The sequence below is a fragment of the Rhipicephalus sanguineus genome, chromosome 11, assembly GCF_013339695.2.
Source record: "Rhipicephalus sanguineus isolate Rsan-2018 chromosome 11, BIME_Rsan_1.4, whole genome shotgun sequence".
NCBI classification, from domain to species: domain Eukaryota; kingdom Metazoa; phylum Arthropoda; class Arachnida; order Ixodida; family Ixodidae; genus Rhipicephalus; species Rhipicephalus sanguineus.
In genome coordinates, this window is record NC_051186.1 from 34,021,301 (window position 1) to 34,048,872 (window position 27,572).

General features: G+C 45.6%; 1 protein-coding gene across 21 annotated transcripts in view; it reads right to left on the reverse strand.

Moving 5' to 3' along the window:
• The window catches only part of LOC119374714 (uncharacterized), a 189,082-nt gene that overhangs the window by 128,969 nt on the left and 32,541 nt on the right, over positions 1 to 27,572 (reverse strand). For 16 of the 21 annotated variants that reach the window (XR_007414397.1, XR_007414400.1, XR_007414398.1 and 13 more), the window contains 6 exons: positions 13,412 to 13,456; positions 12,340 to 12,402; positions 10,568 to 10,630; positions 9,223 to 9,267; positions 7,638 to 7,688; positions 2,800 to 2,862 (listed from right to left, as the gene is read on the reverse strand). Coding sequence is in view for 11 of the 21 variants with exons in the window: in XM_049410950.1 (XP_049266907.1) it covers positions 2,800 to 2,862; positions 7,638 to 7,688; positions 9,223 to 9,267; positions 10,568 to 10,630; positions 12,340 to 12,402; positions 13,412 to 13,456 (330 nt within the window). In the remaining 10 variants the exon portion in view is untranslated. Of the gene's footprint in view, positions 1 to 2,799; positions 2,863 to 7,637; positions 7,689 to 9,222; positions 9,268 to 10,567; positions 10,631 to 12,339; positions 12,403 to 13,411; positions 13,457 to 16,718; positions 16,922 to 27,572 lie in introns of those variants that run through there. The other 5 variants (XM_037644899.2, XM_037644898.2, XM_049410953.1 and 2 more) reach the window with 4 other exon arrangements.

Here is a 27,572-nt window from a genome sequence, read left to right on the forward strand (position 1 = left end):
GCAATGCACGTTGTAACAATCTTAATAAATCGAAAGGTAGTATTTTTATCCTCATGCTGAAAACCAGATGCAATTAGCGCTAAGATTACCAAAGGGTTAACGGACAACCACCCGTCTGTAGCACGAAGCCCCAAGGAAATCGATGCGGATTTCTCACAAAGGAAACTTTCTTAGTTCAACAAAAATTCGTCCTGGACCAAGGGATCGATCCCGGTAGCAACGCCTTTCCGCGGCGGACGCACTGTAAATTGAGCTATCCAGGTTGCTAGCAAATGGCAGCGCGAGGGTGAATCTTCACAGTTGTGGAAACGCTCTGAAACTTTTTTATTTCTCTAGACAATTCTTTCTAGATTACGGTGGCCTTAGCTCTGCACTCCGGCGATGATGTTCAATATGTCAGCAATCGTGCGAACTCCCAATAGCGCTCTAGTTGCAGCATTCAGCGAAATACATTCTGAAGGCGGCATTGGCATCTTTTCGCGTTACACGAGAAATATTGCTTTTTTTATCAATGCGTTTGCAAATTTATACAAATTCATAGCTTGCAGTACACTAGCATCACGTATTGCAATTGCAATCCACAAAACACGCCGGTCATAAGAAGCATTTTAGTGTCATGTGTGACCCATGTTTAGCACAGATGTCTAATGGCCCCAACAATCATGCACTCACATATTAACATTTGTGGTAAGTACCACTACAATCTTCAGCACAGATGTCCAAATTAATTGAGAGCACACAACATGGGCCTTTTCAGAAAACAATCTCCTACTTAAGAGAGAGAGAAGAAAGGAAAGACAGGGAGGTTAACCAGACGGACATCCGGTTTGCTACCCCGCACTGGGGAAGATGGATAAGGGGGAGAAAAGAGAGACAGAGGAAGAGAAGAGAGATGGACGAAATCACGAGCACACTTGGTGGAGCACATCCAGTCTACAGGTGGTCCCTCAAATTTGTTGAGTTCAGCTACTTCAGTAGCGGTTCAGTTGCCTTCTGCGCTCTCGAAGCACATTTCCAAGGTCCCAGAATCTTGTCTACAGAAAATAGCCTGGCCTCCAGTTGGGCTAAAAAAATTCGGCCGATCTCACGCGTTGTGGGAATTGGTTTCATGCGAAACAGTCAGCTAGTACTTCTATCCTGTACTTTATGAGTTTGAGCTAAGCGTTACGAGGTGGATCGACGTGTTTTTGTAAGTGTAGTAGCTGTGTGCGCATCCCGGGCTTACTAGACACGTCGACAACACTGGCGTTAAAAGGGTAATTTATTTTAGAATTACAGAGAGCTGAGCTGGTTGGTTAACTAGTTAGCTAGTTAACTGTAATTTATGATGCGACATAACGTCAGCCCTCACGTTAGAGTACATACGTCAGTATTAACGAAGCTAAGTGCACTTTATTGTGCAATCATGTCAATATCACACGTAACTTTCGTTAATGCATTCCACCGGGGTCGAGCAATGCTTCAATATAGCTTGCTCAATCATATGAATACAAATGTAATGTTTATTAGACTCCTATAAAAAGTGGAGCCAACACTGCAGCCATAGACGTTAATCTCATATGACGCCTGCATCGTAGGAATACGTATGAAGTGTTTATTCCTTTCTTGTAAAATTAGATAGCCAGCACGACAAACACAACTGACGTTGCACCGACATTACGTCTGCATAGGCTGTCTTTCCAAATCAGTTTTAGACCTGGCTTTGTGGTAGAACACCTGACTGCCACGCAGAATCCTTGGGTTCGATTCCTGCTGAGATCCTAATTCTTATTTTTTCCATTCGTCTGATCGACGCTGCCGATGGCTGTTTTGCTTAACACTCTCTCAATTAAATGAACAATGTCTGTACTCGCCGTTCCTGGGTAGATATAAACTGTCAATCACGTGTGGCGCATACCCGTGCACCGCAGCCCGTGGTATACGAGTATGTGCCACACGTGTCTGGAGGAAAGGGTTTGACGACGTACGCGACAGGATCTTCATGTTATTGATGTCACGACCCGACAGTCATATTCGTCAAATCCTCTTACCCTCCCATGCAATTTTGGTCTACACCAAGGTAAGGAGGCGATCATGAGAACACTCAGACGTAAGCGGATAGATAGATAGATAGATAGATAGATAGATAGATAGATAGATAGATAGATAGATAGATAGATAGATAGATAGATAGATAGATAGATAGATAGATAGATAGATAGATAGATAGATAGATAGATAGATAGATAGATAGATAGATAGATAGATAGATAGATAGATAGATAGATAGATAGATAGATAGATAGATAGATAGAAACCCTCAAAGTACCAAAGGTCCGCTAAGAAACGCTTCGCATTTAAAACATCTGGAGTGCGATTGCTGGGCGTCATAGCGAGCGCAGCTGCACAGGACGTGTTCGATTGGCTCTTCGGTTCCGCAGGAGTTGCATGTAGAGGAGTTGCATTGTCCGCCGTGGCGATGCGAAGTAAGTATGGCTTTGTGAATGCAACACCTAACCAAATGCAGCATAACAGGGTCGCATCAGAGCGGGAAATTTAAGATGGTACCTGTAGCTTCAGCGAAAAATCATGTTTATGTAGCTGATACCTCTTGGAATTTGGTAGACGAGAATAACGTGCGTGTAAAATTTCAATCTAGTGGTTCCGATACCACTATCAAGGACTGACGCGCCAAGATAACTCCTACATAAGCGTTTCGAACTCTGTAAGAACACCAGTTTTGTAAGGGCGCTGTATGGGATAAATGCACGCACACTTTAGCAGGATTCCAATTTTCCAGCTTGTGGAAGCTTCACTTACCCTCCATCCCTGTTTCACTGTGGTTTCCTGCAGGACTTGTTGGCATCTGGCTGATCCGCTGCCCTGAAATATGTGACCAAATTCGTCGTTGGTGACCAAGTGCCAAAGTAAGCCATATATATTTCTCGGGTAAGATGCTGCATATCGACAGGCCAACTGTGAATCATGAAACCTTATGGACACATGAACGCACACATGAGAAATCGTTCTTGGAGGGAACCGTAATTCTAAACGACACTACGACACAGCATATTTCCTTTGTGATGGTATGTTAGTTGAAACTACGGAACTTACACTATCCGAATCCTTGATGCATCGTTATGGCTGTCACTGTAATCCAAGTGCTCAGCACGGAGCACTGGGCACGGATGTTTTTTGCGGTTTAAGTAATTTCAACTTGTTATATTTTTTTGCAATGTGCTTTGAGCGTAGTTAAGGCATAATGCAACATTCCATTATTCAAGCATTCTTTTTTGAGTATTACCACAACCATTCAACCAGTCTAGCTTTCAATGCACCGCTTAGGTCTCCCAGCTGGTGACATACTTGTTCAATAACTGTGTTATTCGAGGTTATAAGTACTGCACAGGCCAAACTTGGCGCTCCGACAACGAACCCATTCAAAGGAGATGACAGCTATAAGCGGAACTTTTAACGGAATTCAATACACTACCTGTTCTGTTTCTAGTATTGATTCTTATCTTACACAATTTAGCTCCAAGCCATTGTTTACACGCTATAACCTGCGTACACCGTGCAAAACCATTACCGGAAAGCAACGCCACAATATTTATTTCAGCTTCCTTGTACTCCTATACATTATTTCATGTGTTCTTTATTGCATAAAGCAATAGTAATCAGGACAGTGCTTCTTCTTCATGGGCACTTGAAATGTGCTAAAGCATTATACGAAGAAGCTTACGAAGAGTATGGTTATACAATTCGAAAGTAAAGATATCTTTGATGCTTAACTCAGGTTCGACAAACTTACGAAAGCGGACCTAACTTAAAAGTGCTCTCGTAGTACGTGCTGTAACTTGACATCGTCATCCATGAAATCCATATTTTTCAAGTTCTTACAAACTTTGATACCCTTCAGAAGGAACTTTTTGTGCTTGCTCGCGGGCTAGTCGGTTTCAAAACATTATAACGAAAAACAGCGCAAGAAGGCCTGCACGGAATGCGCACACACACGAGCGCTGTGTGCACACAGTCTCGCTGCGCTCGTGTTCCGTTTACCGTTTTCCTGTACAATATTGCAAAAAGAGTATTAAAACTACGTGCGGGCTTCGCTTTGCATAAACAATCTCACATCTCTCGTGTGCCTCCCTCGTGCATCAACTGGACCATTGCAATGGCATGTTCTTAGCTTTCGCGCCTTATCCTGCTGGCAAAATGTTTTTAACTTTGTCTCAGTCCTGGGGTGCTATGCAGGATGGCCCGAGCTTCTCGGGCACACGAGTTTGCTCCGAGCTTGCATTACGGCGGTCATGACAGGAAGACAGTGCGGAGCACACGATAGCAGCGTTGATAAAAACGGCTACAAGAACGAGAATGGCGTCACGAAGGCATGCGCGGCATTTGCGGCGGTTTTCAAAGGAGCACCGCGTGCGAACGCGTCAGCGCCGCCACTCAGTCAACATTATGACAGTGCAGCGACGTCAGCGTGATTGTCGCGCTATCTTTTTGCCAACTGATCATCGCGCCTCCCATAGGGCGTGTTCGTGGGCGTTTGTCCTCTTTCGGAAAATGCTTTCGTTCCACCTGCAGCATGGAAATTTCCACTCTCGAAGGCAACAAGAGCGAAGACGCAGCACTCTGGTGCAGCTCGTTTCGCGTCTCTGGAATATTACAGATAAATAAACGGACAGGTTACTTCTATACTTACATTACACGTCTGAAGATTTTATTGCGATAGCAATTATATGGACAGTCTCGGCTGGATTTTGCCGTCGCCGTCGCCGCCGTCATGCACCGTATACGTATAAGTATGTATATATATATATATAAAAGCCCCAAAGAAAAATAATTCAGAAAAATGCTTCCGAAGCGCGGAATCGAACCAGGGACCTCTTGCTTCGCAGCGAGTGGCGCTATCCACTACGCCACGAAACGCAGATCCTCCACGTAGCTAACGGCGAGCGTTATATACACACTCTTTACCGCTGGACGGACTCAGAGACGGCAGGCGATAATAAGCGTTTCTTCATTACTGGCGAGATGGCGCTAGGAGCCCGACGGGCGCATTTAAAAGTCGTCGGCGAGCTCGCTCGCTTCTTATATTTGCGCATGGGAGAACCTTGCCCTTCCGCTGTCTGCTCGCGCAGTTTTCTCGCGGTGAGGGAAGAGGTATGTTTCAAGCTTTCACCGTGATGTCCGCGCTCATGTTACGGCGCGTACGAATGTCACTCGAGCTCAGGCACGCCGCTAAACGAACAAACAGAAGATGAGCGCGAACTATCAAGTGTCACAGCTCTACACTTGAAGCACGTTAGTTTCCTTCGCTGCTTCGGCCGCCTTTGCAACAGGAGCGCTGTTCAAACTGAGAGTATCCATTGGCGAGCCTCACTTCGTATAGCATTAATTTCTTGATATCGCATTCATTGCTTCGCCCTTGCGGCGAAACTGTGACTTTTTTCTGTAGTAGCTAATCGGTAGAAAAAATGCCTCCACAAACAAGTGAATAGTAAACAAGTAAATAGTTCTCGCCGGAAATCCCACCAGGGGCGCTTGCTTCATAGTTGTGAGTGGTACGTCATGAGAGCGGTGAAAGTGAATGCGAGACATCGTATCCACGTGATTATATAACCTTTAGTTCTTCGTGCGTGTGTGCATAGTCTGTGCGATTAGGCTCATAGATGAATCGTGCCGCTCGCTGGCGTTGCGTCGTGAGCACTGTTCCTCGGCAAGAGGAAACGCGGTGGGCGGAACCGCCCTTCGCCGCGGGCGTCTGTCAATCAAAGTGATTGACGCGCGAACTCGGGCACAAGCTCGTTGATTCCGAAAAGGCCCCAGTTCAACTCGGGACTGTCATAGTGCCGGTGTGCTTGTCAAGTGTTTATGCGGTGGACGCTACTAAGCAGCTTCTTTGCATATAAAATAATTTGGTCAACTTAGACTACTTGTGCAAGGCTGGGGCCATCGAAGGATGTGGTCACCTAGATTCTTCCAGCTTTTTACGTGGCTTGTCTACTCCGTATGCTTGGTCTGCTTCGGAGTAATGACCGTGTCAGTTCGGTTTCAATATTGATGCTATTGATTAGGAGGTCTTAACTAACATGATATTTAATGTCCTTTATTAATTGTTAATGTTTTAATTACCACGACATTAATTACCCAGGTTTGATTCGCAAGGTCCTGTATAGCACAGAGGTAATTAGCATAATACTCATTAGCACGAGCCTAATTAACACGATTTCAGTGAGTAAGGTCTTCATTATCTTGGTTTTAAGTACAGGCACCTAATTAATGTCGTGTTAATTATAACTAATTGTGGATGTTTTAATTACAGCGGCATTAATGACTCAGTTTTATTTCGCAGGGTCCTGAATAGTACAAAGGTAATGAGCATAACTCTAATGAGCACGATCCTAATTAGCACGCTTCTAATTAGCGTCGTGTTAACAATAATTTATAGTGTCCTAATTACCACGGCATTAATTACTAAGGTTTAATTCGCAAGGTACTGAATAGTACAAATGTAATTAGCATAATCCTAATTAGCACGACTCTAATTAACACGATCTCTGTGAGTAAGGTCTTGATTATCTTGGTTTTAATTATATGCTCCTAATAAGCGTCGTGTTAGCATGATCTTAATTGCCTTGTTCCTAGCTTTACAAGACTTCATTAGCATGGTCTTCGTAAGACGTGGCTTAGTTAGCTCGGTCTTAGCATGATTTGGCCTAATCAGCTTCGTCATAGCATAGCTTCCTCATGACTTAGCTAGGTATACCGCCGAGCCAATTAGCTAATCAGCCGGGCGCACGTGCTCTGGGAGCGAGCAGACGATGAAGAAGAGAACGACGAGGGCGCGCGCCGGCCGAGCAACGCGCTAGAATGTACAGGCCGACCATGGTGATTGTACACGTGGCCTCGGCGATTAGCTCTAGCCGCTGTGTTACAAGGCGTTCGGTCGGAACTAATAATCTCAGAGGACACGGTGCTGATTATCCTAAAGGATACTTAGTGCAGACATTAAACGCTTGAAAATGAATTCAAACGGCCCGCGCACACATAAAAAATATAGTTAGTAGAGCTTTCTGCCACTTTGCTTGCATGGGTGCACTTCCGTACTCAGTGGAACGACAAACAAATGAAAGAAGTTTGACGACACCACCCAACCATCTCGACCGCCCTTGACGTGACGCCGCGTTTCATCGTAACCAATGGAACGGAACGCGCGCTGAGGGATGGATTTCACCTTCTCGTACTATTAGCTCGTTTAAAAGGGGGTGTCGCCATGGCTCGGAAAGATCCCGAGTTTCGCCAAACTCGGGCCATCCTGCATAGCACCCCTGGAATTGAGTTAGTTCTTTTTGATTATTTCTTGTTCATCATTATATTATTACTTCAGCGATGACAACGAGATTACTACCGCGCAATAGCTTTGTCTCTGACAAAGCTACCTATTGGAATACGGCTGTGCCTATAATGGCTAAGCCCACTTAAGCAATGTGTATAAGAATGCGGCTATCAGAGAGCGAAGATAAGAGCACGTACACTGATTTTAACACAACACGCCACGTCACACGTGCGTCTGATCTAATGGCAGTCCTCACCGCATTTAGGCATTTCGCAACAAACTCCTTTATGGGCAGGCGGTTGGCTGTACGCACCTGGTCTCCTTTGCTTCCTTCTTTGCCATTGTTTCCATCTGGGTTGATTGCCTAATACGCCCACAAAAACAGAGAACGATAAACGCATTGCGATTATGAGTCTGACGCATCGCAAAATGTGTAAAGAACATATAAGAGTATACGCACACAGCCTTTTGAACGATAGTTCCAGATGCTGACGCACAATTATGCTACAACAGTTGTCTTTCCTCTGGGCGATGGGAGTGTGCGATGGGGTCGCAAATAAGTTATGAAGATCCTGCTCGCTAATCTATGCTAAAGGACGGAATAGATGGGGCACCGCCCATCACGTGCCACAGTAACATCGACGCATGTGTTACCGCACTCGCGGCATGCCTCTTTGGCACTCTCAGGGATTAAACGCCCAGAAATACCCAACACATAAGAGTGAAGAAATATATACACATAAGAGTAACAAAAATACCGAACAACGTGGTCAGGGCAACACCCATCGTCGTAGCTCAAGTGGCAGAGCGTCGGACGCGCAATTCGAAGGGTTCGAAGGTCTGTTTTCCTCTACTTTAATTAATATCAGTTTATTCAATAATTGCTAGACTGCAGTTAAAAACAACAATGCCCCCAATGCTTTCCGTGGCTTAATTATGTGTTGGATCCATTTCGTTATTTCCAAGACAACAAAAACAATCCCCTCGATAAAGTCCCCTTTCGTTCTGATTGCGAGGTGTTATTGTTAAGTGAGTCAATCCATCTACTGAACGCTCGCAAGTATCAGAATTAGAACATCCCGTATTGGTAGCGCACACTCAGGTGACGCTGATTTTATCGTGCCGTTACGGACGCCTTTAAGGAATTATGTGCTGCCGATCAAGGAAACTGAGGCCGAAGTTTGTCAAAGGTGCTTGGTGTGAGCATCTGAAAAGTTGTGCGCTGGGGATTGAACAGAATTCAATTTGTCAAAACGATGACTCCAGGCTCAGGCTACTTTTGCTCGATATGCTTTGATCATCGTAGAATTATGCTTTGCAGAGTGCTATGCTGGACGCCCGTGTACTTAGATTGAGTTGCACGTTGAAGGACCACAGATGGTTGCATTTATGGAGTCTTCCACTAAGGCGGGCCTCATGTTCATATCCAGGTTTGGGCACACAAAGCCCCCAAAATAATTATGTTAAATAGTGGTAAGGTCCTGCTTAAGTTTGCTTCCAGTTCAAGCATATTGCGATATTATTTCTTTTGTTAACACAGCTACGGCTTTAATTTTTAAGACCAGGAAGGTACTGCAGTTAGAAAACTATTACTAACAATTCTTTTTACGCCGTCCTAAGGAGGAGAGAAATGCTTTAAAGTAATGCGGGAGATGTTAGCATGGCAATTCGTCTCACATGCCACTCCATGTCCTAAGCCGTGTTTAGTAATTAGCGTGCGATTGCAACTACCGGGTACTCTATGCACATAACGTCCACGAGCACAATTACCAGGCAGTAAACAGAAATAGAGCTTGAGAGATACTGCTCAGAGTCATTCGTGGCTTATGACTGTACTGAGCAGCCGCAGTAGATCAAAGAAGTATTGGCTTTAACGACGAGCTCGATTAAATACTCACCCACGTAATATCCCCCAGGTTTTCCAATAAGACGTGTTGGTCCCCCTAGAAATTTTATTAGCACATTAATTAACAACTGAATTAGTCACGTCTTCATAGAATAGCGTGCCGTACAATGAGCAATGATGTGTCGCTTCCCGTGATTCCTCAGGGGCCAGAAGCTTGCTTGCCAAAGGCAACCAGTTCAGGAGGTAAAAGCATTTAAAAAATTCAGTGACACTTACGCATTCCTCTAAGACAATTTGAAGTCTAAAGTCGTGGGTGTCTAGCTTAACAAAATTCGTTGCTGGGCTAGTTGATTCATAAACTCCGATGTTGGATATCGCGAAATTGAAGAAGGAACACAGGTGCGCCTGCCCTGTGCATCTGTGTTCCTTCTTTGCCCTGTTCGATTTCGCGCTATCCAACAAGTCGTGGATGTGGCTGTTTTACCATTCATGTTATGTCTTGCGAACGCCGCATCTTTCATTTATTAGTCACGCGAACACCTCAAAGAAGAAGTGAATACGCACTTTGCGCGCCTTTAGCTGCTATAGGGTCGGGGTGGTCATACGACTTATTGCACCTCACGCCGGCTCTTCGCCCACAAACCATTCTTATGAACCGTCTGGGGCTTTCGCCATGAATTATCCTTGGATATCTACCTCATTTGAGGGATTGCCAGATTTAGCCGGCAACCACGCCAGTTCAATACTCCTATCGAAACTGACGGTGCACTTGCTCAATATTTGGCATTTGGGAGGATGAACGTGACCGCGGCAATGTTAATTACGGCTGTATGCGAATCACCTAGCATTTAAGTGACATTATTTTGCTCAGTTTGTTACAGCGCGACAGGATTTATATGTTTCAATTTGTGCTAGGCGAAGCATCCTATCTCCACAAAGCTACGTTTTAACTTAATCATTTGGTTACTACTGCCTTGTTTGATTATTTTTGCGCATAGTTTTTGAGTACTTTTCACGTGGAGGAATTTTTTGGTTGGCTAGAATCTTGAACCTGTTCTAATGGTGATCATATTGAGTTCATCCAAAGGAAAAATACATGCGCAATCATTTGAACTTCCTATTATTCTGAATACCGTCATTTAAGACAAGTCCGAGATGGTTCTTAGTGGAGAAATAAGCACCGCAACTAAGTCATTTGAGAGACTGAGATGCTTGGTCATGTGCGGCCGTTAGATTGTCATACCTTCATTGCGTCAAACGGAAATTACCTGCATGATTTGATCTTGCTGGAAGAGACCTAACCGTTAAGCACGCTTTCATCTGAAGTCAGTGTTACTTCGCTTAACAATTACAGCTCATTTATAGCTCAAGGAAACATAGCTGCTGTGCATACTTACTCGAAGGTTTCGCCGAAGGCTGGGTCGTAGTTTGATATGTGATCCTGAGTGTTTCATGCCGCCCTACAAATTTGCGATAGAAACGCAGTCATTACAAATGTACAGAAAACACAAATTATCATCCACTACAATACATATAAGTGTAACACTTTGGTTACTACTGTCCAGAATTTGACTGCATGCTCTGATGTCTAAAATGTTCTTTTGGCATTATTTTACCTTAATGTTAACATGTATCGTCATAAAATTTTTGTCACGGCTCGGTGTTCTGAAAGTTACCTGCATGAGCTAATTGTTGGAAGAGAGAGGCAGAATAAACGTTTATTAACTATTCCTATTAGCACCTAAAGTGCTTGGGGCCCTTCGTCCAGTGCTCCACTGGCTATTGCAGCTCGCCGGGCCTGGTCCAGGGTTGCCAGTTGGCTTCCCAAGGCCTGATCCGGGAGTCGCGCCTCCCACGACCAGTGTTGTAATGCGTGGGTTTTTATGAGCGCGCAGTTTATGAGCGCGGACACGCCGCAACAGGACGCGAGGTACAGCTGTATGTAATGTGTGTTAGTGTTGGTATCCCTCCGCACCAGGGGCACTCATCTCGATATTCGGAGAGGTGTATTTTACAAAGTGTGTGCAGGTTGGGGCACGTGTTCGTCTGCAGTCGGCGCCAGTCTCTCCATTGCTCTCTGTTCAGATTCGGGTGAGGTGGTGCCATAGTGCGTCGCTCGAGCCGTTGAGCTCCGATGATGTCAGCTCGACCACTTGGCCGCTCGTCGTCGTCAGGTACTATGGTTTCGTCGGCAGGGGCGTCCGTCGCTCGGTATGTACTTGCGCGAGCGAGTCGGTCGGCCGGTTCATCCCCAGGAACACCCATAAGTGCCGGGCACCAAATGATGCCGTGGTCAGATGCGATGTGCGAGCCTAGGATTCTGAGTACAGTTCGTGGTAGTGTGCTATGCATGTAAAGTCGACATGCTCTTTGTGAATCCGTGAGGACGGTGGAGTTTGTACCTCGCTTGTCTGCATCTGTGATGGCCAGGGCGATTGCAGCGGCCTACGCTGTTGTCACGGAAGATGTGCGTATCGTCGCTGCTGCCATCAGTTGTCCTCTATTACTTACCACTGCCGTGTACGTGCGGGACCCACTTGGAGTGGGGCCGAAGGGGCGTCCGTGTAGTACACGTCACGGACGCCTGCCCCTCCGGCCGCACACCAAGTGGGTCCCGCACGTACACGGCAGTGGCCGTGACAGAGTTTGCTCTGCTAACGCGCGAGTTCCTCGTCCCCCTATAAATATGCGTTTAAAACACGATCATTTTATGCATGACTACATTTATGACAGTTCATATGTGCCGAGACCACAAATTAGCATCCACCAAAAGTCAATGAATTCTACAAGCTTAATTACCAATGTGCAGTATTTGGTTACGAGGACTGATGTCTAAGAAGTTTTATTTTCACATTACTACACCTCTGTGTCGTGCTTTCGGAATTGGGGCGACAATGTCAACCGGTCCCCTCATACATTCGTACTTATTGCACGGTATTCTGAAATTGACGCCCAGAAGTTGATGTTCCTCGAAGAGACCTAAACATTAGGCAGGCTTTCATTTGAAGTCAGTGTTACTTCACTTAACTATTACAGCTTAGAATAACAGAGAGCTGAGTTAGTAAGCATTCCTTCTAAAATAAAAGACAAGGCGTGCAAACACAGACACTTTTGGAATCATTACAGCTTAATTACAGCTCAAGGAAACATCGCAGCTATCTATACTTACTCTGTTCTTTCACTTCAGCCTGTGGCATAGTTTGCTCTGTCAACGTGCGTTTTCCTCCCCACCCTATAAATACACGTTAATAACGCAGTCATTACATACATAACTATGTTGATGACAGTTCATGTGTACAAATATCACAAATTAGCATTCACCGAATTCAATGAAATGTAAATGTTGGGTTACTAAAGTACGGTATCTGGTTTGCGTACTCTGAAGTCAAAGAAACGTTTTTGTCGTTATTTCATCTCAGTAATAAGCTGTCTCATCACACATCTGTATTTTGAGGTATTCTGAAATTTAGATTGGCATAAGTAGTTTAACTCTCCCTGTCATCCATTCAAAATAGTTTTGTACTCAATTCCCATCGGACTCTTAGTGTATCATGTAAGCTGTTACGTCAGTGTGGAATTTAACGCTGAGCCGATCCATAGCGCGAAATTTATGCACATTTCTCTTGCGCCAGCGAATCATGCGAGTACTACACCCTGCGCATTCTATGGCAGAATGCATCCGTACTAATGCTTCCAACATTTATTTTCTTTAAAAGCGCCGCAATGACGTCACCACGCGTTACCTAGAAAACGCTACACTTTTACCCTGCTACACTTTTAACGAGCTTCATTACGATCGCGGAAGCACGACAACCTAAGCGAATACACAATGATGGATCGTTGACTATGTTGTGTTGACCTATATGTTATGACTATACACGATAATCAATCAACATAATGTACGAGCCACCTGCTGGGTACAGGGTACAGAACTTTAGTAGTTGACATTATTATTTGTACACATGAGACTTTCTCTGGCAGTATCTTTGCATTATTTAAAGTGCAGATTCTTCGTTCCATGTATTTTTGTCTTCTGGTGTTTACTGTCAGAACCGTGCTTCATTGTAATATTGGAACCTCTGCGTCTTATACTCGGCCAATTGGAGAGCGAGTACTAGCCGGTCCTCTGTCAGTGAGCGAACATATTCTGGTACTATATCTCTAAAAGGCAGGAATCATCAGTGATGCAATTGGCAATAAAGCATGAATCACTTTTTTACTTCCAACTTCGATATACTGACCTGCAAGTCTAGACCAGTCTTCCTGTGCTCTGCCCATGTAGACCCCTGAAGATAAATAGACCACAGCCATGATTTTGTTAGTATATGAAGTATTTTATTGCGACAACAATTATATGGAAACTCTCGGCGGATTTTGCCGTCGCCGTGATGTCCTGGATATGTGTATTTATGTATATCTGCATAAAAGCCAAAAAGGAAAATAATTCAGGAGAAAAACTTTACGAAGCACGACCGGGGATTCGAGCCTGCGACCCCTCGCTCCGCAGCGCGCTGCCTTAGCCTGCATTGTTGCCCGCGCTGCATTTGCGTCGTATCACTCGCGACCCACGCTAGTTTTCCATTTTGGGGTTCTAACGCCGACCCACTCTTGGCCAGTCGCCCAGGGCAAAAAACTGGCCGCGTATCTGCGTGCTTCGTTGCAAATGTCGTCTAAAGAGGCGCTGCGTGAGATATGGACGCCATCTGGCAATACGTGGGGAAACATGAGTGCTGTGTTGCGGGCTAGTAGTCCCGGCGCAGCAGCAGGCGAAGACCGGCGGTGACCAACGCGACCGGCGGGGACGCCAGCCAGCCCGAACACGCGGTTTGGCTCGAAGCGCTGAGGCAGAAGAAACGTCCGCACTCAACGAGTACTCTCCACACACTCTTTTATTTACACGTCGCCTGGGTAAAACAGGAATGCCAGAGCAGCGCCCCATGGCTTTCGTGCAGTGCAATACAGAACCGAAACCGAAACACAACAATGAGCTCGTGCAGAGGGCACGGAGGAAGACAAGTTTCAGCGCAGTCGCATTTTCAGCGCAGCTTAAGAAACTACGGTCTTTAGAATTACGTATGTATGCATTTTCTATTAAAGGAACACACCACTTGATACTTACCTAGTGATGTTGCACCTCAGATATGCGTAATGTTTGCTTTTTGATCGACAATGTATACAAGTATGAAGCCTATCGGCCGTTCAAGGTGGCTGGCCCTTGGGCAAGTGGTTCAACTTTGACCGAGTGGCTGAATCGAGTGACGTGCCGACAAACAGAAAGACAGACAGACCAAAATTTCTCCCTTTAAGTATCCCAAGAAAGACTATCGTCTTTAAAAGAAGAGCGGCCCGTGGCTTGTGGTGGCGCGAGATGGTGAGAACGCTTTGGCTTATGTAGGCTTATGCCCAGGAGGGAAGAAACGAGACGGCTGGACCAGGCTCACGGTATATACCTTACACCGTGACAAGGATCCAGAGGCTAAAATTACAGTGCAAACGCACAAGACACCCACGAAGAAAGACGCGTACGACGCAAGCGCTTACTAACGACTGCTTTATTATTTCATACGCCAATGCATATATAAGCCCAAGGCAACCTTACCGCACATGCGCACACAATAGCTCTTAACCAAAACGTGTAACAACGATGATAGTGTATTAAATACGCGAAGACATGAAATCAAATTCAGATCGGTGCAGGGACAAAGAAGTAAAGAAGCACAAATAAGTGCGTTTACGCTGCAACTTTAGCTTCAGGAATATGTACCAACTAGACCCGAATGAGCCATGGTTTCTGGTGCCACTGCCCAGCACCGTCTCTATTTCTTTTGTTGAGGTCGCGCGCTCTCCGGTTTTGTTCGCCGCCCAAAGGTGGGCGCTACAGGGTCTTACGACAACGCAAGCGCAAAAGTCTGAGAGTGGCTCGCGTTCTGCGCATGCTCCCTGGCGGCTCAAAAATTTCTTGGGTCCCCAATTCTAAACCTCTCTAGTGTTTCACCGGAGTTGGGATGTGCGCATCCGGTTTCTACTTTGATATACATGGCAGTCGACCGTGCTCGCGCGATTCGCTCTTGAGGGGGTCTTGTACGTCTTGTGCTTTCACCGCAAAGTTTCCGTTGAAGCTATAGACCGCACGAAGGTCACTTTGCTCGCTGCAGCGGCCGCGTTTGCGAAAGAAGTGAGCTGCAAGCTAGAAGAGCCAAAGTAGGCGCTTGTTGAAGTAACAACTGTGAGAGTACGCGCTCATCCTGTGTATACACCAATTACACAAGGAGGCTGCCATTTTTAAAGCACTTCACCGTCGCAGTTACATCTAGCGTTTGCGATGTTTCGCCGCCCTTCCGGTGTGTGGGGTTCCGCGGCGGTGTACTCAGCGTATACGCTCAGTTCAGGAGTTATACCAGTTATACCAAACTGGTATAGCTTAATCCTTTTGTGATAAAAAAAAATGCGTGCCATCGTTTTTCGGCAATTTCATAGGCAGGAATGTCGAAGGGTACCTCTTTGTAGACAACTAGTCTGTGCAAAAGAATTCTCTGGCTGATTGTGTCGGGAATGGCCGTTCTAGAGGCGGGCGGTTGAGGGGGTTAGACCCCCCCCCTTGAAATTTTTGCTTTTGCTTTTCTGGTGATGCTAAAATATTTACACGCCTTCACAGCGACCACCGGTTGCCAAAGTTAGCCCTTCGAAATTACTGGATACGACCCCTGGTGTCGAGATTGCTTAGTATTCTCAGCAGCATTCCTGTGTTCTGAAAACCAGTCGCTACGTGGTTCATGACTTCTTTTAACTTGTCATAGCTTAAGCAGTCGCTTCAGTTGTTTATCAACACAACATATTCTGCACATACAAATCCGTTTGAGGGAAATTTTCAGCTGAACGTTTGACTTTTCACTAGCCCATGATTCGAATTTTAAAAGCCTGAAATGGAGAAGAAGCGGGCATAAGCAGCTGCGGCCCTCTGTGAGATGGCTGCCAGACAGGACAGTCAAATATTCTGTTATCAGTGGACGGGGACCTAAGCCAAGCTCTTGAAAAATATCGCGGGCCGGCGCCAGGGGTGGGCGGGGGGGCTTTGCTTCCCATGAAGCTTTCCGGGGGTGTGGTCGAGCCCCCCACCCCCTGCCTCCCCGTACTCTCCTCCCATGGGCGACCACGTATTTTTTAGCTCCAGCCTAAGCGATGACGTACATTTTATCTCGCGGATTTGGCCTTCAATGATCCAGCACGGATTATCATTGTGACAACCAGCTTCCTACAGGTGCCTCAATAGTGCTTTGTCCGTGCCCATGTTCGCCAGCCTCATGTTACACAGCTAACCAAAACCAGCTACTCAGCTGCCTTAACTTGGGAAAATCACACGCAACCAATTTTAAGGGATTCACATGTCAGTAACTTTATAACCAGCCTTTACTGTATAAGCTTACGCCATAGGCATGCGCTAAACACTGTCCGTGACGTTGGCGCCATTTACCCGGAAAAAATTTTGTTTAGTTAAGATAATCTCGTTTATTGATTAAAAAGCGTGGAGTAGCTTTAAAATTTACTCACTTGGTTTAGCAAGCTCCAATTCCATAATTATTATCAAGACAACCTGTGCGATGGTGACTAAGGCGACCTTCATCATACACCACCTCATAAGATTGAGACGATACACTTGAGCCGGTACAATTATAATTTTATGTACGTGTGAAGAGCCCGCGAAGCTGTGACCACAGCTTGCAATCGCCAGCTTCGGCAGAAAAGGCAGCATTGTTACTTGTCGAAGCGCAATGCGACAATGGCTGTCCTTTTTTTCTCCGAAGACAACGCTGCCCGCTAGAACAAACTGCGATAGCTCATGCAGAGAACGGAGCTGTGGTGTATATTTCTAACGCTCTGCCCGCTTCCAAATAAAGCAATGCTGCAAGCGCTCGCCTGTTCCTGTGCGTGCGGACGACGAAAAACGGAGCACAACATTCAGGTTATCGTTATCAAAATGATTTTGTATTTTCGTGACAGCACATCGTAGTTGAGAATAACTGATCGCAGTGTCGTAGGTATAGCATGCCATGAGAATCCTCCGGCTCCTTGTAAACGCTGTCACAGTCGGAAGTGTTAGAAAACTATTTTTAGGGGCGAAGCTCCTGAAAGCGGCACCCGTTCGTCCCTCGTAGTGCGTAACCAGTCTTAACGCTAGTACCAGATCTTGACCTCCAAGGTGGTGCCGGTGGGAGAAATCTCCTGTGCGTTGTTGAACAATAAAAAATTCGCAGCGTGCGCGTTAACTAAAAGCCAAATTCTTCTGTCTCTCATTCGCCATTAGCAGCCATTGGCATGTTCCAGTAGGAAACGTTAGTAGACGTAGAAGTGTAAGTTTTAGCTAAAAGCCCACTTCTTCTGTCTCTCATTCCCATTAGCATCCATTGTTTACCTCCAATGGTGAGATTTCTCCTGTGCGTGATTAAACACTAAAAGTTTTGTTCAAAACGCCGTTGATTGATGAAATAAACCAACGAAAAACGCCAGATGTTTTCTAAAAGCAAAACGAAAAGACGCCAGATGTTTTCTAAAGCAATGGTTTTCTAAACAATGAAAATTCACAGCGTACATGTAAAATTAAAGTGAGCTGCAAGTCGTCATAACTCTCATCGAACCTTTAGTATAAACGCGCCCGATCTCACGTCGGTGATGATGTACTGGGCAGAATTCAAGGAAGATTCACGGTTTACCGATGAACCTCCGCAGCTTCGCCCACTCATCATCATTCACTCCGTGGATATGCTGTGATTTTTTTTCAGTGCACGAATTGGGGCATTGGCGTAGTAATAAATACATGTTGGTGCTTTATTACTCGTATCTTCATAGCGTTTACAGGATGTATGACCTTCGTGCCATGAAGCACTCTTATCGTTATACACGGCGCAGACGAAAGAACAATCGGGGAACGAACAATATTCGACGAGACACCGACGGTGTATGCCCGGTTCTGCATTCTCATCCAGTTGTTGCAATGCACAGGGGAACCTCATGAAACTAAGCCAAAACAAATTAAAATATCTACAGAAATACTCGGCGAAACTAATTGTTTCGTGTAGCTCACGGACGTGCGTATGATATGGCAAGCCCTAAAAAGCCTCCTCCCTTCTCTAAGTGTGTATGACACCTGGACGTGTTTCTCTAAATATCCTGGTATTTATGGCAACAAAACGGGCTGGCTTAATTATCATCCCTCTCCAACATCACTCGGAGAGCTGGGTAGCGGTAGCAGTCAGCCATGATGTTTTGCGAAAGACGGCGTTCTTGGAACAATCTTGAAAGCGCATATGCATGGGCGTGTTGTTATTCCACAGCAATTTATTAGCGCTCGAAAAGAACAAAGGACTGAAAGGAATGACGTACATGGACAGGACGTGTCGCTGTCATTTCTTTGCACTTTTCGGAGCGCTAAAAGTTATCTTTGAAAGAATGTTGTCTCAAAGTTGTCTTTTCTGAAATTCCTTAGCTCGGTGTGTTTCCTCATTCCTACCTTGTCTTACCGTGTATAATGTCGCGTATAAATACCGAGAGCTTACTTTTCTTGCACTGTGCTATTTTTACACTTGGAGTTCACCTTCCTTGCATTTAGTAGTAAAATGGGTAAGAGATTTGCATTGGTGAACTTCTGCGACAAAAGGCTCCATTATATTTCAAGCTGTGAAAGCAGTGTTGGCGTGGCTAACTGCCTATGATACTTATAGCCAACGACATTGAGAACTGCAATCTTAAGCAACACTTATCCATACCGGGTAATGTGATTTTTGATTGAGTTCGGCTACCGGCAACACCTATACGGTTTATGTCATCAATATCTTTTACGCAACCATATACAGAGCGTTTTTAGTCCGCTTTCGAGTCATATTACATCCTATCATTGTAAATCATTTGTAACCGTGAACACCACATCACCTGCCATGGCGTTCTTTGACAACACCTTGCACTTACGACATTAAAAACAATATATCATCATCATCACTATATTTTCGTTTTTTTTTCAATAGTTGGATATGGCACATTATGTGACCTGCATTATTCGGATTGCGCTAACAAAGGATGGAGAAAAATTAGGAGGGAACGTAGCGCAGAAAGATTGAAGCCAAAAAGATGTCTCGGTCCGTTACGTGAAAGCCACGTCCGAGCACACCTTCAGTGGAGTCAAACTCGCGCCAGCGCAGGCACACAAACGTTCACTGTCGTTACGCGGCGCCTCAGAAGTCATGTGTTGGGCCGACGCTACTGGCTTCATGGAGCGTTCGTTCGCCAAGGCTGGCTGCATAACGTAATGGTCTCTCCTAACTTTTTTCTTCCACCATGGTTCTGACAGAGGAGACTTGAACAAATACGTCAGACCCACAACCGTGAAAATCTTGTGCTTCATCCTGTACCTCAATACTACAGTCCTATATTTATCAGAGGGGACGTTCAACCTCAATAAGTGAAACTGTTATATTTATTATACAAGCTATACATCTCCTTGAAGCGCATGCACAGTACAGCTGCCATCCTGCCATCACGATATCGACAGCGCGTGCTCGGTCAGTGCGTGGATGGTTCCAACACCTCTAGGTACACGAGGGATGCCTAGTTATTAAGGCGAAAGCATTAGGTGCCTCATCCAGCACGAAAATTGACCGTCGTCACCATATGAAGTCATCAGGACGTCACAGGTTGACAAAATTTGTGACATAATCATGAAGTCACTATGAAGTCACCATGACGACACATAACGGGACGTCAGATGACGGCGTCTTCACATGACGTCGCGCTTGGTCAGACGTGGGCCGGTCACGGAGGCAGGCGAGGTGCAGAAAGCTTTCGGAGGGGGCGCGGGAGGATCGATACATCGACTGGGAAGGAAAAAATGATGGCTTTCACCTTCGAGTCGTCTTAGGCTAATGCGTAAAATACCGTGTGAGTTTTCTTTTTCAAAGAACAATGATTGTAAGTGAAATAGACGTCGTGCTCCAGGCAGTGAGCTTTGTAGCACGACCAGAGCAGTCTTCACGTTCAGCTGCTGGCATGCAAGCTGCACGCTTACATTACAGCCAATATATATTTCTGCTGTACAGGAGCCAACGGCAGTCAACGCGCGTACCAGACAACGCTGCATGCACTGGCCCAAGGTTAAGCGAAGTCCACTACGCGTAGTGTTTTCGTTTGGAGCTACCAATAGTTGCTTGCCAATATGATAAAAAAGGACAGGGTTTGCGATATAGCTGAAAGCATGGTTCAAGCAGCAAAAAATTGCGGTTAGTATATTCATCGATGGTGACCAAGTGCCAAGGTAAGAGATATATGTTTCTTGGTTAAGATGCTGCGCCTCCACACACAAACATTATGGGCACATCAGCGGACACATGGGAAGGCATTCTTGGAGGAGACCGCAATTCTAAACATACTACACAGCATATTTCCTTGCGATGGTACCTCAGTTGAAACTCCGGAACTTGCACTATCCGAATTTGTTATGTATCGTGATGGCTGTCACTGTAATCCAAGTGCTCAACACGGAGCACTACGCACGCACATGTCTTGTGCGGTTTAAGTAATTTGAATTTGTTATATTTATGGCAAGATTCTTTTAGCCTAGTTTAGGCATAATGAAGCCTTCATTTATTCAATCATTCTTTTTGCGTATTACCACTACCATTCAACGAGTCTAGCTTTCAATGCACCGCCTTGATCTCCAAGCTGGTGACATTTTTTTGAATAATTATGTTCTTCGAGGTTACGGCTATTATTTGGGCCAAACTTGCTGTTCCAACAACGAACCCATTGAAAGGAGATGTCACCTATAAGCGGAACTTCTAATGGAATTCCATTCACTACCTGCTCTGTTTCTAGTATTGATTATTATCTTAAACAATTCAGCTTCATCAAGTCATTCGTTACGCGCTATAACAAGCTTATAGCCTGCAAAAAAGTTACCTGTAAGCAACACAACAATATTAATTTCAGTTTAGTTGTTCTCCTGCACGTTATTTCATGTGTTCCTTTTTGTATAAAGCAATAGTAATTAGGATAGTGCTTCTTCTCCATGGGTACTTGAAATGCACTAAAGCGTTAGAAGAACAAGCTTACAAAGAGTACGATTATACAATTTAAAGGTAAACGTATCTTTGATACCCAAATCATTCTCGACAAACTTACGAAAGCGAACCTAACGTAAAAGTGCTCTTGTTCTACGTGCTCTAATGGGACATCGTCATTCGAGAAATCCATATTTTTCGAGTTCTCACAAACTATTGATACCCTCCAAAAGGAACTTTTTTAATGTTTGTTGGCGGCTAGTTGGTTTCGAAGCATTGTAACGAAAAAACGCCAGGCCTGCGCTTAAACCGCAGCACAGTCACAGCGAAAGCTGGAAGAGCGGCGTTTCTAGACCCCGTTAAGCTCTCTTGGGGCTACAATACAAGTACACTAGAGAGGTACCCACTACGCCATAAATCACAATTTTTGTGAAGTTGGGAAGCACCTACTAAGCCATTATTCGTCATTCTGCGGAGAAGCGAGGCACCAGCTACACGTCTGTAAGGCATTATGTGCACTTTGTTGACGCGACGACTGATGACGATGAAGAATTATGGCTCAGCCCTTTGTAATGGGTTGGAAGCTTTAAGCGGCCCACCAGTTATGTAATTTGCATTGGGTGACGCCCGGTCACTATTTCCCTCTCCCGTCATGCTGTATAACATACTTTGACGTGGGAGAGAAACAGGGGGGGGGGGGGGCGAAGAACTTTACTGAGACCCCGAGGAAATGGATCATGCGCTTATGGGCTTCCTTGGCAACCAATACAAGTGCACTTGCGAGGAACCCACTACGCTATAAATCAGTGTAATTTTACTGAGACCCCGAGGAAGTGGATCATGCGCTTATGGGCTTCCTTGGCAACCAATACAAGTGCACTTGTGAGGAACCCACTACGCTATAAATCACTGTAATTTTTTAGAAGTAGGGCAGCAGGCACTGTGCCATTTTTCGTCATTCTATGGAGAGCGTTGGTACCTGCTATACGCATGTAAGGCATTATGCGCACTTTGTTGATGCTGTGCCTGATGGCGATGAAGAATTATGGCAGAGTCCTTTGTAATGGGTTGGAAGCATTCAACAACCTACTCGTTGCGCAATTCGCATTGCGTGACGCCTGGTTACAGAATTCGCGTTGTGCGACGCTTGGTGCTTATTTTACTCTTCTACCACGCTATATTACACATGCTAATGTGGTTCCTTCCCGACATGAAGCCTGTATAGGACCTTTTTGCAAAGCAGTTTCAAGCACCGGCATGGCTCAGAGGTTGAATACTGGGCTCCCACGCAGAGGGCCCAGGTTCGAACCTCGTTCCATCCTGGAATTTTTTTCTTATTTCGTTTTTTTTTCTTATTTCGAGCAATACTGGTTACGGACACCGGCGGCGGCGGCGGCGGCGGATAACTACGGCGCCAAAAACGGCCGGTGAAATGATCTCATAACAGCTTTCGCTGTAAAACAGCGCAAGAAAGAATGGACGGAATGGGCACACACATGAGCGCTTGTGTGCACACAATCTCCCAGCGCTCGTGTGGGTGCTTCTTTCCGTTCCTGTCTTCTTGCGCCGTTTTCATTTACAATACTGCAAAAAGAGTATCGAAACACATTTGGCAGCAGCGGTTGCGGTCGCGAACAAGTCGCTAATCTACTGCTACTTTCGTCACAGGACAGTATATGCGGAACTGTCTACGAGCCGAAGCAAGGAAAGGATACCGCCTCTGCACGTGTATCGCCAGCGGACCGTTTCGTCACGGCAGTGATTGGTGTGCTGCGCCTGCCCTCTACCGGCCAAGTTCCCGCATATAAGCAAGCATCGCTGGCACCGAGTCACATTTGGCAGCAGCGGTTGCGGTCGCGAACAAGTCGCTGATCTACTGCTACTTTCGTCACAGGACAGTATATGCGGAACTGTCTACGAGCCGAAGCAAGGAAAGGATACCGCCTCTGCACGTGTATCGCCAGCGGACCGTTTCGTCACGACAGTGATTGGTGTGCTGCGCCTGCCCTCTACCGGCCAAGTTCCCGCATATAAGCAAGCATCGCTGGCACCGAGTCACATTTGGCAGCAGCGGTTGCGGTCGCGAACAAGTCGCTAATCTACTGCTACTTTCGTCACAGGACAGTATATGCGGAACTGTCTACGAGCCGAAGCAAGGAAAGGATACCGCCTCTGCACGTGTATCGCCAGCGGACCGTTTCGTCACGGCAGTGATTGGTGTGCTGCGCCTGCCCTCTACCGGCCAAGTTCCGCATATAAGCAAGCATCGCTGGCACCGAGTCACATTTGGCAGCAGCGGTTGCGGTCGCGAACAAGTCGCTGATCTACTGCTACTTTCGTCACAGGACAGTATATGCGGAACTGTCTACGAGCCGAAGCAAGGAAAGGATACCGCCTCTGCACGTGTATCGCCAGCGGACCGTTTCGTCACGACAGTGATTGGTGTGCTGCGCCTGCCCTCTACCGGCCAAGTTCCCGCATATAAGCAAGCATCGCTGGCACCGAGTCACATTTGGCAGCAGCGGTTGCGGTCGCGAACAAGTCGCTGATCTACTGCTACTTTCGTCACAGGACAGTATATGCGGAACTGTCTACGAGCCGAAGCAAGGAAAGGATACCGCCTCTGCACGTGTATCGCCAGCGGACCGTTTCGTCACGGCAGTGATTGGTGTGCTGCGCCTGCCCTCTACCGGCCAAGTTCCCGCATATAAGCAAGCATCGCTGGCACCGAGTCACATTTGGCAGCAGCGGTTGCGGTCGCGAACAAGTCGCTGATCTACTGCTACTTTCGTCACAGGACAGTATATGCGGAACTGTCTACGAGCCGAAGCAAGGAAAGGATACCGCCTCTGCACGTGTATCGCCAGCGGACCGTTTCGTCACGACAGTGATTGGTGTGCTGCGCCTGCCCTCTACCGGCCAAGTTCCCGCATATAAGCAAGCATCGCTGGCACCGAGTCACATTTGGCAGCAGCGGTTGCGGTCGCGAACAAGTCGCTGATCTACTGCTACTTTCGTCACAGGACGGTATATGCGGAACTGTCTACGAGCCGAAGCAAGGAAAGGATACCGCCTCTGCACGTGTATCGCCAGCGGACCGTTTCGTCACGACAGTGATTGGTGTGCTGCGCCTGCGCTCTACCAGCCAAGTTCCCGCATATAAGCAAGCATCGCTGGCATCGAGTCACATTTGGCAGCAGTGGTTGCGCTCGCGAACAAGTCGCTAATCTACTGCTATTTTCATCACAGGTTGGTCTTATTTCTCCACCTAACCATACTTTTTATTTATTTATTTTTTGTTCTGTGAATACCGTTGCCGCTGCTGCCCAATCGTGTGCTGTTGTACACAATGCCGACGAATGCTGCGTTGGCAAAAGAAATAGAGTGTTTACGCGCTGAGGTCGCTGCGATGCGTGACAGCCTTAGTATGTTCAACGAGCTTGTCGAGAATGTTAAGAAGCAGAATTGCGACCTCGCTACTGAAAACAAGGCTTTGAAAGATGAAAATAAGCAATTGACACGAAGGGTTCCTGAACTTGAACAGTACTCCCGACTAAATAATGTAGAGATAAAAGGTGTCCCTGCAACAAAAGGTGAAAGCTGTCTGCCAGTTATTCACTCTATGGGTGATGCTGTAGGATGCAAAATTGCACCTGAGGATGTTGATACTGTGCATCGTGTGCCAGCCAAAAAAGACACCAACACTATCGCGCGCTTCTGCTCGCGAGAAAAAAAGACTAAGTTCTTGAAGAAAGTACGCAAGGCTCGCTTGACGACTGCGGCCCTTGGGTTTTCCCAAAACAATCAGAAGCCCTTATATGCAAATGATCACCTCACCCAAGAAAGGAAACGGCTGTTTGCACAGGCACTTGAATTGAAAAAAGCAAAAGGCTGGAAACATCTCTGGACTGACCACTGCCTGATTAAGGCCAGAAGGACGGACGACAGCCGCGTCTACCGTATCTCTAGTGCGGGTGACCTTGCTGCTTTCGCCTAGCCTACTAGTGTTGCTATTTACAGCTTCGTATTTTAAAGCTGCACAACAATGTTTTCTTGTCAAGCTCTGAAAAAACATTTCAGTGATAAAAACTCAAAACTATCACTGATACACTTGAATATTCGTAGTCTACGTAAAAACTACGACCGCCTCATTGCGTTTCTTTCTTTAATTAATCATAATTTCTCATTTATTCGTTTATCTGAGACGTGGTTGTCGCCGGACGACAGAAACTTGTATGCGCTATCAGAGTACAATGCAGAGTACTGCTATCGTGCTGCACCACGGAGCGGTGGATCCGCCATTTTTATTAAATCGTCGTTGTCATACAAACGCCGCAGTGATCTTTCGTTTTCTAATATGTTCTGTGAATCTGTATGGTTAGAATTTGACAACAACGTTTTCTCAGTCGATGGCCTGAACACTGTATTAGGGTGCATTTATCGTTCGCCAGCATCTTCACAGTCTGAGTTCTGTTTTCAGTTTGATAAGTTGTTGCACATTACTACGAACGAAAACAAAAATATCATCATCTGCGGAGACATCAACGTAAACATTATCGACCCTAGGAATCAGTCGTGTTCTGATTATCTCGGGTGTTTACATGGCTACGGCCTTGAATGTTTAATAACCAGTCCTACCAGATGTGACATGGCAGGATCTAATACGTTAATTGACCGCATATTAACCAATTTTGCTACGGACAACACAGAAGGAGTCATTAAGCACAGCATAACAGATCATTACCCTATATTCCTGACTTTAGGCACAGAAAATTACGAGTGTAAGGAACACAAAGAGAGGATATGTTTTGATTCTCAAAAATTCGTATCTATGGTTCAATCAACAGATTGGACCGTCGTAATAAGTGAATCCTGCGCTGAAAAGGCTTATGAGCTATTTTTGACTAGTTACACAATGCATCAATGAATGCACGTCTGTACATATCATAGCTCGTCACTTTAGTAATCCCAGAAAACCTTGCGTTACAAGGGCGCTACTTCGATGTATCTTAAAGAAAAACCAGCTTCACAAAACAGTGCCTTGTGAGCCATTTAACTCTGAACTTAGAGTTCGTTCAAGAAATATTCCAACACGCTTGCAGCCGCACTTAAACGTGCAAAACGAGAATACTTTCAGAAAAAAATCTTGGATAATGGTAATGATACGAGGCGCAACTGGCAGGTCATAAACGAATTCTTAAATAATAAATGTCGTGAGCAGATAACGAAAATTAAAACTCATTCAGAAACATACAGCCATCCAACTGATATCGCCAATGCGTTCAGTGAGTATTTTAGCAGTACATCTGAACCTCTGACAAATCCCCTATTACCAACATTACCTCGCCAGCCTTATTCTTTCTTCTTGCGACCTACGAGTGCGGAAGTTCTTCATGTTATAACTTCGCTCAGGTCCACGGGACCTTGCCTTGACTCTGTCCGCCCATCTCACATCAAGTTAGTTTCTAGTGAGCTATCTCCTATCATTGCAGATATTGTTAACAAGATGTTTAAAGCAGGCATATTTCCCGATTGCCTAAAAGTTGGTAGAATAACACTTGTTCACAAAAAAGGCGATCGCCAACTTCTGAATAATTATAGGCCCATTTGTATTATTCCATTTTTCAGCAAAATAGTCGAGCGTCTTATGCATACAAGATTAATATCCTACCTAGCGAAGTTTAATCTGTTGACATCTAAACAGTATGGCTTTCGGCCTGGCTATTCCACTGAGCTTGCGCTTCCTAACCCTCACCGATAAAATAAAATGGCCAATCGACCGAGGCTTCGTAGTTGGTGGCGTATTCATTGATTTCACGAAAGCTTTTGACACAATTAACCACAACATTCTTATACATAAACTTGAATCGTATGGAATAACTGGCCCTCCACTTCAACTTATCTCTAGTTATCCGTGCAATCGCACTCAAGTTGTTCAGATTGACGGTAATGTTTTAACAGCTAAGAAAATCAATCAAGGTGCTCCTCAGGGCTCAATCATTGGCCCGCTGCTCTTTTGCTCTTTATTAACGATCTGCCCAATGTTTTGACCGCTACAGACTGTATCTTATACGCAGATGACACGACCATTTTTACTTATGCTAATAATGTCAATGAGCTACAACGAAACATTAACGTGGATCTACATAATATAAGCTCCTGGTGTCGAATGAATATGTTAAGAATTAATCCATCAAATACCGTTTTAGGGACGAAGCTCCTTAAGGCGTGGGCTGTGCGTCCCCTGTATGTAGCCACCGTATAGTGGAATGTACCCACTACACGTGATAACGATGGCGATGGCGCTGACTTTCTGCCATGAATGAAAACGATCGTGAACGCGCTCTCGCCCTCGAAA